At 41.4% G+C, this 13,355-nt stretch overlaps 1 protein-coding gene across 8 annotated transcripts in view; it reads right to left on the reverse strand.

Annotated features, from left to right (window-relative positions):
• Ten-a (tenascin accessory) overlaps nucleotides 1-13,355 on the reverse strand; it is a 448,965-nt gene that overhangs the window by 14,555 nt on the left and 421,055 nt on the right. For 7 of the 8 annotated variants that reach the window (XM_070655994.1, XM_070655993.1, XM_070655990.1 and 4 more), the window contains 7 exons: nucleotides 12,889-13,008; nucleotides 11,642-12,303; nucleotides 11,353-11,566; nucleotides 9,437-9,701; nucleotides 8,158-8,288; nucleotides 7,842-7,988; nucleotides 7,294-7,501 (listed from right to left, as the gene is read on the reverse strand). In XM_070655994.1, the coding sequence (XP_070512095.1) occupies nucleotides 7,294-7,501; nucleotides 7,842-7,988; nucleotides 8,158-8,288; nucleotides 9,437-9,701; nucleotides 11,353-11,566; nucleotides 11,642-12,303; nucleotides 12,889-13,008 (1,747 nt within the window). The remainder of the gene's footprint in view (nucleotides 1-7,293; nucleotides 7,502-7,841; nucleotides 7,989-8,157; nucleotides 8,289-9,436; nucleotides 9,702-11,352; nucleotides 11,567-11,641; nucleotides 12,304-12,888; nucleotides 13,009-13,355) is intronic. The other variant, XM_070655991.1, reaches the window with a different exon arrangement.

Below are 13,355 nucleotides of genomic sequence, written 5' to 3' on the forward strand. Positions count from 1 at the left end.
GGGGTAGAAAAAATAAAAAAAAAAAAAAAAAAAAAGAGAAGAAGACATAATACTTCGTCCCGAAGCGAATGAACGTGGGCAGGAAAACGGGGGTGGGAAATTTGTGGTGGGAATTATCTCGTGAGAGAGTAAAAGGCATGCAGTTATGTTATATAGATACGTAGTAGGCGTGAGATATGTAATATGTAATATAATAATAGACGTATTATATGAACTTCTCGTGAACGGAACTGGAAGGGCAAGAGAAGTGGATGTATGAGATTAGAAGGGGGGTGGCTGGACTCTCGGCGAGAGAAAGTTGGAATGTTTGAAGCTGAATATTTTAAGCAATTCGTGTAGTGCTGAATATAATGAGGTCGATGTATATAGGTACGTAGATAATATATATAATGTATATAAGAGATATATGCGACACGTCGCATGTGTGTATGTAGCTTGTTACACCACCCGTTGGGTAACGAATGTAACGCGGCGCGTGCAACATGAGCTACGATCCCCCGCGCTGTGTAACAAGCTATATACCCGTTTATATGCATTCGGTATGTAGATATATATATATATGTATAGATATATATATTTATCAGTCTCTAAGGGATTGCGTATGGGGGCATATTCGTTCTTGGAGGATCACGCGTGTCCCCAACGCTGTGCGCGATGTCGATGGTCATATCATCGCCTAACGTAGAACCATTGATTATTTTCATTTGTCAAATTCGCAGATTTTGTGATGCCCAAGGATCGAAACCGGAATTATTTTGAACGAGATCAATTTCTGCATAATTATAGAAATGTAATTTTTAAATTTTAAATATTACATAAGCTAATAATAATCAAACTTTATTACTTCAATAATATTCGATGATTTTATATAAAAATGTTTTAATCTGCAGGAATTGAATCTTGCATAAATATTTAAACGTTTAAAATATAAAAGCTGTCGTAATTTTTTTTTTTTTTTTTAATATCTGCATCCTATATCTTTCGCGAATTGTCATTTTTCTGTCATTGCGAATAAAGAGATGTAAAAACAATACAATATGCACTTTGGCGTATGTAAAGAAGCGAAATGTGAAATCGTTATTGGACAATGCTGCCGATTTCGATCACTGATCGTGCCTTTGTTTCAAGTAGCTTGGAGATCAAACTGTGCCGGTGAGGCGGGCGCTGATCCTCCAAGTGCGAGCATAGCAAGGTGGCAGGCACAGTCGTCACTACTGTACGTCCAAACCCATAGTGAATGATAAACAGAAAAAAGAAAAACGGATGATGCTCGAATGCACCGAGATCTCTAAAGGCAGTCGTAGTCAAACCTATATGCAAATAACGAAAGAAGAGAATATATACGCGCGACGCGCACCTAACGCCATTAAAAATTATTAATCTAGCTTATTTTAATTTTTTTTTTGTTCTTATTACTTTTTTTTTTCTTTCTTCCCGCCGAGCGAATGATCGTTTGCGATTTCATTCTCTTTCTCTGTTCTTCCGTGAGTCTTTCTCTCGGTTTATCTGTTTTTTCTTTTTCTCTCTCCTCTCGCCTCTTTTCCGTCGTTCTCGCGCGAACGAGGACGTCGAGGACCGATCTCGGAGAATCATCAAGACGCACGAGAGGCCGCGTAATTTTCAGTCGAAATAATTTCAACGGAATTAGCAAACGTTCGTCGTTTTCAGTAAGTAATCCGCGCCAGAAAGAAGCATCGTTAAGTTAGTAAAAGCGGGAATTTTGAGGGTAGACGGAGGAGGTAGAGCTCCGGGATCGGTCGAGGGTCATGGGTATGATCTTTTTCGGTGGGTTTCGATTTTCTCGGATATCGGATAAAGACAGACACAGGGCGTTGGTGTCGGGTCATTGGCACATTTTAGACAGGTGATAATAGACGCAGACAAGGGACAAGGAAAGACGGTCCTTTGGGGTCCTTCATCATGAACTGTACGGTGCCGATTAGCAATACTTGCCGATCCGTCGATAGAACAGAAAGCGAACATGTACATTTGTTGAGTTATTATCTCGTGTTCGTATCGTATGTATATAATATATATATATAATAATAATATATGATAGAAAAAGGAACGATATAATAAAAAGAACGCAACAGAGTCGTTCACGCAAGAGGCGCGCAATAAGGTTTAGCGTTCGTGTAAAATGCTAGGACGTTCACTATAAGACAAGTTCGACAGGATGGTACATAAAGTGCAAGCCTGGCAAACACAAACAACACAAGACCAGGTTCGTAAGTATACGATTCGTAACATACTATTATGTATATCAGTCATATGGCTAACGCATCTAAGGGACAAGAAGACAAGACATAACAGAAAGGGGAAGACAACAATCTGACGACATATCACAGATAACACAGAGACAATTCGTACGGTTGACTTTAATGTATATGTGAAGAGCTTTTGCCCATGGACAGACGCTCGGATGATGCGTACAAGCATTACGCACGTTCGTGAATGAGATAAAAGAGTAATCCGATAACTAGCGAGATTTTATACATTTGTAATAAAAAGGAAACGGCATGTAGATTCTTCAGAATTAGATAGTAATTTTTTTTTTTTTTTCGGAACATTTTATTTCTCCCTCTTTTCTTTTTCTATATGATTAAACTCTTCGCCCGGATCTATTTCCGACGTGATTTTGCACAAAACAAGAGAGAGTGTTCCACAAAGAGGATTTAAAAAAAGTAGGTTACTGAATATTTGTTGTAAATTCGTTATCAATACCGGGAGGATTGTTTCTCGTCCGTATGTTTTTTCGAAGTCCATGGCGGTTTTTATTGCGAATATGTATTCGACTATTTTTATAAAAATATAGACGAAACCCTCCACCCTCCCTCCAGCCCCATAACAGGATAAACCACCACAAAAATCGTCGATGACTCATCTCCTGTACGTATCAGCGCGAGCGTGGCCATGGGGCGCGAAAGTGAATAAAGATAGATAGGTCAGACAGGTAGATAGAGGCTCAGAGAGAAAGAAAAAAAGAGAGAGAAAGAGAGAGAAAGCGAGAGATAAGAGAGAGAGAAAGATAGAAAGAGAAAGAGAGAGAGAAAGAGAGGAAGATAGAGAGAGTGGACGAAGTAGAATAGATTGTGACGTCGGATGAGAGAGATGAGACAAATAAGCAAAGTGTGATCAAACATTGGCGAAACGCAAATATTCGTATAATGAGAAATGATAACAGGCTGTTATATGGACGGCGTAAAAAATAAGGAAGGCAGAAAGAGAGATAGACAAAACGAAACGTAGGATAGTAATGACAGTGTAGGCAGGCTAAGGGCTTGATATATAAATACATAAGTGTTACATATTAATGGGTCATACGAAAGACATGTAAGATGAATGTACGAGCGAAACGAGCAATAGATGATACTTTGTTCTTTTTTTTTTTTTTTTTTGGATAATGAACGATTAGCGAGAGCTTGAGCTGCAACTTACCGCGGTGTAAAGGAACTCCAGAACGTACTACGTGTGGGAAAAACCAACGAGAAGAAAGGGCGTTACCACGGTCACAGAACCCGCGTTTGCGGGCAAAAAACGGAGGCGCGTGCGCAGCATTGCGCGAGCAATCGTTTCTCGCGAGCAATTGCCTCCGAACGGCAATTTTCTTTTTTTTTTTTTTTATTATTGTGAGAGAATACGTCTCCAACTACTCGCGTTAAAGCTATCTCGCCGCGATCTTTAGTCGCGATCCGGGACCAAACGGCGCCCGGCTTTTCCGTCCCCGGCTCCGTTCCGGCTGGACCGGCACGGAGACCCCGCGAGTGCTCCTCGCAATGTTCCGCACGCCATTACAGAAACAATAGACGTAGACACACACTAATCAAGCGTACCCATCACACACGCGATCTTTCCAATCACGCAACATGAACGCACTCACTCTCTGACTCATTCAACATAGAGTGGTATACAGTGTGACAGACACAAGTTGGAAACTACGCAACGCATACACATATGTATAATGAGTATATATATATAAATATATAGGACCCAGAAAAGAACGAATGACCAAATGAACGGTCATATTAATACACGGCATCGTTTTGACTGGGGATGGTACCCCATGACGTCACTCTTGGCGCGGGCACCCTGATGAAGCGACCGAGGGAAACTCTTATCAGTTCGGTCTAACAGGGTCGAAAGGATCGCCTGGACCGACAACGAGAGGAGATTCCATCGGCGTCGATCTAGGACCCGGGCTGAGGGACGATCCTCGAATATTGATTACGCTGTCCGAGCAACCTCAATGCCAGTCTGAATACCTGATTCACGGTAGAGCGCTTGTATCCGCGAGCATCTTTCTCGTTTGAAGCGAACGCGCTCTAAAAATCGCGTTAACGAAAATAGCCTTCCGAAGGAAATACGAGAATTCCGAATAATGAAAAAGTAACATTGAAATATCCGTGAAGCTTTCAAACTTCGAAGACGAATGATAGACATCTTAATAAATTTTCTCTTAAATTTTATATATATATATATATATATATATATATATATATATATATATATATAATATGTATATAGTTGAAAGTAAGCGTTACTAATTATCCAATAGAGGTTTCACTGTTATTTAACATTAATTAAACTGAGAATAATTAACACATAATACGCTATTGTTGAAACTTTTAAATGAGCGCAAATGTTGGCTGTATACTCAGAACAGTAATCGATATTCCAGCGATATTACGAAACGAATGGACAATGGACAAAAACAATGCTCTAAATGCCCGACTCGTGGAACAGAGTCGATGACGACAACATGGACCTTATTATACGCACCGTATATAAAGTTTTCGTAGAGTAAAAAGAAGGAGACGGTACGAGAAATTTCAAACTTGTGTCTACCATATCTAGAAATACTTTTACGAGTGGGCGAGTCACGGCGCTTGTGCTCTTTGACATCGATAGCTCTCTGCACAGAATTTCACAGATAATTGCAAATTCTCGTTAAGGGAGTTTTGATCTCTGCCTGTCTGACTCAACCATTCGTATGCTTTATCTATGAATTCCTTCCTCGTAATCGCTTAACGAATGGCCAGATTATTGGTGTCGGAAAGCAATTTTGAAAATTGTATTTCTGTCCTTCTTTATATATGTTAATTATATTGCGCGCAGGCCGACTGTTATACTTTATGACGATAACGAACAGTGCCTAGAATACATTAACGCGTGAGAAATGAATTAACTGATAATAATAAGGTAATACAAAAGCAAGTCTCTAGCATATTTCCGTTATACAGACTTTCGTCATTCAGTCCGTAGGCAAAACGGAGCCTTTTTTTTTCGGTCTTCGGCTGTAGGGTGATTGGTAATCTGGTAGTGGTAAAGGGCTACACACAGAGGATAAACACTAGACAAAATACACGATACCCCCGAAGTGCCCACGCGGCTTCTTTCAGTTGAGCCGCATGCATATCGATAATTATTTCTTCAATGCCGAAAAAAGGAAATAAAAAAAAAAAGAAGAAAAAAATTAAAAAAATTTTTATCTCGTAAAAAATTTTGTTTATCTTTTTAAACATAAACTTTTTTCATACTTTATATCATAATTATCTTCTATATATTCCATTTATCATATTTTGTTAGTTTATACTTCGTTAGAATTTTTTTTTTAATTGATTTTATGCAAGATGTAATTTTATATATTCATTAATTATTAAATTATATATATTAAAATATTTTATCAACTTTAATAATTTTTGAAAAGTTTTTTTCAAATTAGACAAAGTAATATCTTTTTCCTGAATAATGAATAAAAAAATATCTCATTGGATTAACATGCAGTTATTAATCATAGTCATTGTTAATAAAAATTTTAATAAAAGATATGCGTATAAAATTGTTATACGATTTTATTTACAAAGAAAAAAAAGTAATTAATAGAAAACCTTTGATTGGCAATGGCTTCAAGATAATCATCGATACAATTGGCATTCGGAGGGGGGAAAGGGGTGAAACACTAGGAAAGGATGGTTAAGGGGTAGCAGGGTGTCACCCACCGGGGGCTCTCCTGATATTTCAGCTGTTACGGATGTGGATTCATCACGATTCGATCAAATTTTTGTAGCGTTCAATGGCCGCTCACGATGGGGGCAACATCAATTTAATGAATAATTATTCGCAGTATCTTCATTTATAAACAATATTTGCGATATATAACGTCCGTTCGCGAACCAATAGTTTCGACGTATGACACTCGTTTAATCAACGAAATAATTTATATCGTGCTGCAAATTATATAAAATAACGATATTGATAAAACTATAACACATTCCAAATATGTAAACTGTTTGAAGCTCGCCATTTTCGTAACTAAGTTTTGTTTATCATTAATTTTAAATGGCAGGTCTGAAATATGCAAATTCTTTCATAATATCAAATTTTGTGTATCTATAATATTTTGCACCGTATGTATTTGTGTATTGTGCCCGTATCAAACGTATACTTCACAAACAAAATTTATGTTACGTTCCCCCCACAATAAATTAAAAACAAATTATACGCATTCAAAGCTGAAAATATATTTTAATTAACTTTGTACCGCCAACGTGAAATCATTGGTACGCATCTATCATGCATGCATATGCAATATAAATATATATGTACGCATGTATGCGCACGTGTTCGTGTAAAAGAGAAAGATATGATAAATAAATATGAGAAAGTATATACCCCATCGTAAACTGTTACCACAGATTGAAACGCGTAAGTTACACAATAACATTTATAACTCGATAACCGCGTGTAGCGTGACGCGATATATTGTATTTTCGCACATTAAATTTGTCAGTCCTGTAAACTGCAATTTTGCCATTAATTAATTAACGCCTTTTTAGAATGTTTACTGCATGTGTCGAAGACAAATTCACGGCGTGCCGTACCAAAAAGGAACGAAAGTGCTCAACCAAACACGATGATACGCGTGTTTCTGGCTAAACGATAAAACCGAGAAAAGTAATGCGCGGCGGCATGAAAGTCGTAAAAAGGCCAAACTATGACACGCAGCTATGCTATTTTATCTTCATTAAATGTCATATGTGTAACGTTTACGATCGACCGAGTTTGCCCGTGTTTATGTTCTTTCTAAAGTATTAATACAAAAATAAAATAAAAATAGAGAGCGCGAATATCCGCGATTTTCTGTTACGCGGAAAATCTGCCAGAAATTTAATGGAGAAACGGCGAGTACTCGGTCGTTCGAACACGTTACTCTCGCTTATCTTATAAATGTAAGAGACTAAGCGAATTCTAATTCGAATTTTAATCTGTCCGGGTGAAAATGATCGATCTTACCTTTCCGTGTACTCGTCCATGTGGGCGTAGCTCTGTACGCTGTTCTCCTCGACGAGGAACTTCACCCGCTGATAAAAGGACGCTGTGACGCTGGGCGGTTGTTTTCGCAAGAGAACGTCCACGGGATTATTACTAGCAAGGCACATGATATGTTCTGAACAAGTTTCGTGCGAGCAGCACTCGCTGTCAGAGCAGTCCATCATGCCATCTAAGAAAGACAATCTATCAGATATCCATTCCAACACACAAATAATATAATTCTTAAATCATCCTTTTTTTTTCTCGGATTTATATTTTTTTTCAAGCTTAAGAAAAAAAATTAGATCAGAATAATCGAAATTAGTATTTTATTTGCGCCGTGCTTCGTTCAATGTTACGTTGAATGCAATTAATATTTTGCTACTGTAACAATGCCATCTCGGTAAATTCCTTCCCCGACCCTTCCCCTTCTTCCTCTATTTCGCAAGAATAATATCCGTTAGATACAGATGAGCAATAGTATGCCATTAATCACCGTTGATTTAATGCTGGGCTACTCGAGGACTTACCTCCGTCATTGTCAACGTAATCATTACATTCCAATTCGAGTCGTATGCTGCAATCCCTACCGGCCCACCCGGTCGAACATTCACAACTATATTCACCGTCCTGCAGGGTGCACAATCCGTGGCGGCTACATCCATTCTCGCATCCGGCTGTTAAAGAGAGAAAGCCATTTTCAGACACCATTTTCAATAATTACAGTCGGCTAATCGATTATTGAAAAATGATATTACGCCGCTTCGTAGCGGGCAGAATATACGTATGTGCAGTTAAAGCGAAGTAAAACGCCGATTTATTACGAGAACAAAATGTTCTACGTACGTAATGTGCAATGCCTTCCGTTCCAGCCTTGGCTGCACACGCAGGTCCCATTTTTGCACTGGCCATGCTCGGCGCAACGCGAATCGCACGGTTTTTGATCGCATTTCGTTCCGGTCCAGTCGTCATGGCATCTGCAAACAAGTACGCCTTGCATCTTACAGCACGTACAACGGACTCAATTTCGTTTAATTAAAATTATGGAATAAAAACAATATTAACGTTATTCGAGGAAATAATTATGTTTTTTTGACATTAATCGCATTGTACTTCGTAGTACTTGATGCGCAAATGTTTTTAACAGGATTCGTTATGTTAAACGACGGTATCGTCGAACGTAAAATAATTTCTCGCCGTTTATACCGGCTGCAATAAAAAATGCGAGTTTGAACTGAGTTCCGAAGTTGTTCTGCCGTAGTAAGGAACTTTTTGCACTTAGAGCCTCTTTTACGCCAACTCTCGAGGATGGAACGGGGGTGAGTGAGGGGGGAGGAAGAGGGTGGTAGACGAAAGGCGTCAGCTTTAGAATATGAGAAAGGAGATCCTCTCCCGCGTCCTTGATTCTGACAAAGGAAAGTAGGAAGGGACGAGGACGGTCCTTCGAGTTGTGATAAGTTGGCGCCTCGTAAGACAGAGCCTTTTTCTCGCAATTTTTCACCTTTTTAGCCTTAACTTTTGTGCCCGCGATCCCGACGAGCAATTTACTCATTTTTAGGCCATTCTTCGCCCACATCTATCCCACAATATTTCAATGTCCCGACAAAACGTTACTCTTTCTCTTTCACTCTCGCGCGCGGATTACTATTAAATGCCCCGCGACGTGCCTCCCTCGTGCATTCGTCGTTGAAAACTTTACGACGTTTCTCACTCTTCGACGTGGCATTACCCGGTAATCTATTCCAGTCGTAAAAGTTGCAAAAAGCTCGCACGTCACACTCTATGAAGCGCAGAAAGCGCGTAAATGGCCGTCACGTCCGCACAATTCCGCAAATCTCTCACATTAAACAATGATCTTGCGCAAGGTGCGGGGGCGTCATATGAGAGAGAAACGGATCGAGGTCGCATGGAATTCCTTTAATCTGAGAAAAACGACCCGAGCATTGAGACACGCGTCACTTTCCTCGTTCAATCCCGGAGAGAGCGGCTGCTGGCTGATGTCAGTTGCGCCAGCGGATAACCCAATTCCGGAATCCCGGTCGCAACACGCCCACGGAGGGCCCATAAAGGACGACGATATATATAAAGGACGATGTACGTGTGCGCATCGTATGTGTATACTGACTTGCAGCGGCCCTGCTCGCAGGATCCGTGAAGTCCGCAGTCTAGACCGCAACTCGGCTGCGAGCAATCGACCCCAGTCCAATGCTCCTCGCAAACGCAGGCCGCAGATTCGAGGTCGTACGTGCCATGATCGGAGCAACCGGGCAGACACTGGTACACCTGCTGATCGACCTGATTGCACCGCTCGCCCTGCCAGCCGGCCTTGCAGTAACATTTGCCGGAGACACAAGCGCCGTGGCCACTGCAGTTCGGGTCAGAGCAATCGGCTGAAAAATGTTGAGAGAAATCGGATCAAGCACGCGTTCAAGATTAGGAAACTATCACATTTTTACGCTTCAACGCGATTTAGATTTTCCTGCTAAAGGCTAAACTTCCTCGGCGCACCCCGTCGGTTATCAGGTCCATCCCCGTTTTCCCTCGGCCGTCACGCTCGGGCGCCGCTGATTGCATCCATGGCGTGGACGAATGGACCAACTTTTTAAATTATGGCATCGGAACAATTGCATTATTCCCGCGGATCCGACCTGCCCCGGGGAAATTATGAAACTTAATTCCAGAGCGTCCTCGGCGCGGCGGCGGAGGAACCGTCGCGACCCGCGTTGTTCGCGTCCGCCGTGCTGCGTTATATGTATACACGCAGAACGCGAGAGATGAGAGAAATTCCTGGTGGATTCTTCTTGCATTATGTATGCGCGACATTGATCGAACGGGATCATAGATTTGTTCGTTTTCATTAGAACCTGGCAGGTGCGTTTCGCGCGCCGTCGTGGAACGCAGAAATACGGAACACGGTAAATTGGGCGTTGAAGTATGATACCATTAAGCGTATTTAATGGTACATACAGAATGTTTCTTCGGAACGAGCTCTCTTCGGTAAAAATGCCGGGACATCAATTTCTAAGTCGCCAACAATAAGAGAAACGGTATAAATTTTAACGAGTCTGAATTTACGTGGTACAACTAGCCCGTGAAATAATTCTTTCAGAAAATAAATAAAATACATTATAAATCATAAATAAAAAATATAATGCAGAGATCGTTATTATCTCTTTAAAGATTTTTTTTTTTTTTTTTAAGAAATAACTTGTCAGTCTCTTGGTTCGGATTCTTATTCGCCAGTTAGTTCTCATTTGCCGTCGTGTCGCGACTAATGCAAATCCGTTTCCGCTCTTCGAATTTATCGTTCTTACGATTGGAGCTGACATATTCCACTGACGTGGAACTAATACCGTTTTCGTCTGCGTTTAGGAAAAAGCGACGGGCGAGCGTATCTCTAACGAAGACCGTGAGAATGTCAGAGACGAAGTGTCTCGTTCCCGGCGAATAATCTCGTCATTTATATCGTACGTCACTCAGTCCCCGGAAATTCCGGGCGCGCGAAATTATAACGTATCGAACGCAGCTGCGTGCCGCGTGTATTATTCAAATTCCCGTGAAACAATACGAAACTAATTGTCGCGCCGAATTGGCGTGGCTTGACCCATATGTAAATTTGGAGAACTCTGCGTGCATTAATTATAGGTTGTACACAGGCCGGTTGTGTTCTCCACCGACGGGGACTCTGCATTACTAATATCTTGAATCTCCCCGGATAGAGGGCCAGGTACGCTTGAATTATGGGAAAATTAATGGTGCCGTGACAAACATGAAGAAATAACGATCCGGGGCAGAAATAGATGTTCGAGGTAAACGTTTCCCGTCACTCGTGACTTCTGCTAAGCCATTTTTAACGTTGAAATATGCACCGTGACGCAGATATGCATTTGCAATGCAACGTTATCGCTCGCGAATTGTCCTCGGATAATCTTTTTAAGCTATCTGTCAATATCGATCCCCTTTTCATCCGCGTAAGAAAACATAAATCTAATTTAAAAGCGAACGATTCTCTCGTAAATCTTTCGTCCATTTTTAACTTACGTTCGCCGCAGAAGGCACCCTTCCAGCCGGGATTACAAACGCAGGATCCTCTAACGCACTGGCCATGTTGATTGCAGTCAGGAACTTGGCAATCGCCTAACGGTATGTCGCACTCCGCGCCTTTCCAGCCTTCCTCGCAATGGCACATGCCACCGCCGTATTGTCCATGAGAAGAACACAAAACCGGACATACGCTTTTGCTGCAATCAGCACCCTGAAAATTTTTTTTACTTAGCTTTTGCTTTCTTCGCGATCAACGCAGTCAATAAATAATTACGCAGAAACGCACCTGATATCCGTCTATACAATCGCACTTGCCAAGGTAGCATGAGCCACGTCCAGAGCAGTCGTTGGGACACGTAGTGGAGACACCTTCGGCCTCCGTCACGACCAGAGTAACTTTGTAAGGCTGTAACTCGTCGTTATACACGGACAGGAACCAGTCGCCAGTGTCGAAGTACTGCAGTAAACTGACGTTGACCATCAGTGGCTCCACGACGGTTCTTTTAATAAGCACGTGTTGGTAGGACGTGGCTGGTTGCGCCGCCACGTGCTCCACGAGAACTTCCTGCGGGCTGCTGGATTGCATAAAACTCACGGCCTCCGCGGTGATGTCCCTTTTCAGCCTATGAACCACTCTGCCGCCCTTCACAAATTCGACGAAATCGTATTGCGTGACGCTGGGAGCGACGTTCCGCCTGCCGTACACCGCGAAATTCGCGCCCCACGGCAGAGTCAAGTTCAGCCTGATGAATGCCGGCTGTTTGTTGCGAAACTCCGTATTCCAGAAATGATACGGCTGAATAATAGCGGAGTGCGCGACATTGTAGGCCTGCAGCTCAAGCACAGCTGGCCATTGCTGTGCCGACTGCTGGATCTGCGGATCGCTCTGCTGATCTCCGACACTATCCGCGGCACTTGAATGTTCCGCCGTGCTCGTTGGCAAGGATTCTATATATAAAAAAAAAAAAAAGAGACGCGAAAAGTGTGACACGTTGAACAACACAGTAATCACGGGCCAAACAAAATATTGCGTAACATTGAATTATTAAAAAAAAACCCCTCTTATATTTCTGTGTACGATCTGTGCATTTTGATTGCAACACGGTGAGCTATATAAGTTTGATAAACAATTAAAAAAAATATTACACTGTTTTTTTTTAATACATTATTTTTAAAAAAAGGCAAAAATATTATTTTACAAAAAAAATATTATTAAATATTTATTTTAAGCCGAACAGATCGTCAGCTCTTTATCATGACCATTAATTGTTTTATATCTCACGGTTTATTTTCATGTAAAGTGTGTCAAATGCACTTCAATTGGTTAATTATCCTTCAAAATTGGCACGACTCGCGGTGCGAAATCTTTATAGCGGATATTTGGATATCGCGCGGCAATATAAGCCCTGCTAAAGATATTATATTGATGAAACGCCCACTCGCGTTTCCCAAAAGCAATTAGCGTATGACGCTGTACGCGAGAGTATTTACATCATGCAGAGTAGATGCAAATTAATACCGCTCGATATTTACCTTCTGTGGGGATCTGCGTGGATATCGAGTCGTGGATGTGTGCGTTTTCATGAGTGACAGCTTTGATATCTTGAACCAGAATGCAGTTAGTGCTGTCTATCGGGCGCATAGAGCTCACTGCTGGAAAGTAAACAAAGGAGATTCGTTTTAGAACAGGAGAAAGATGAAAATCCACCGCGCAAAGATACCTCACGCGCAATTGCGCGTGGACACAAGTATATTATATTTGCAACGACTGTATTCTCGGCGTAATAGCATTGGGTGCCACGACGCTTTTATAGCGTCAGGAATCAAGAACGGCTTTAGTCGAATGTCTGGCAGCGGTCTAATGGGTTCATAAATTCGGACAATCGCTTTCGAATTACGATGGCACACTAGATTTCCCATGACAACCCGACCTTCTTGCTCGGGTAACTTTTAAAGCAACGTATCGCGTAATAAAGTTCGAGATCTCACGGTTTGAATCA

Source organism: Cardiocondyla obscurior, linkage group LG04 (assembly GCF_019399895.1).
Source record: "Cardiocondyla obscurior isolate alpha-2009 linkage group LG04, Cobs3.1, whole genome shotgun sequence".
Lineage (NCBI taxonomy): Eukaryota > Metazoa > Arthropoda > Insecta > Hymenoptera > Formicidae > Cardiocondyla > Cardiocondyla obscurior.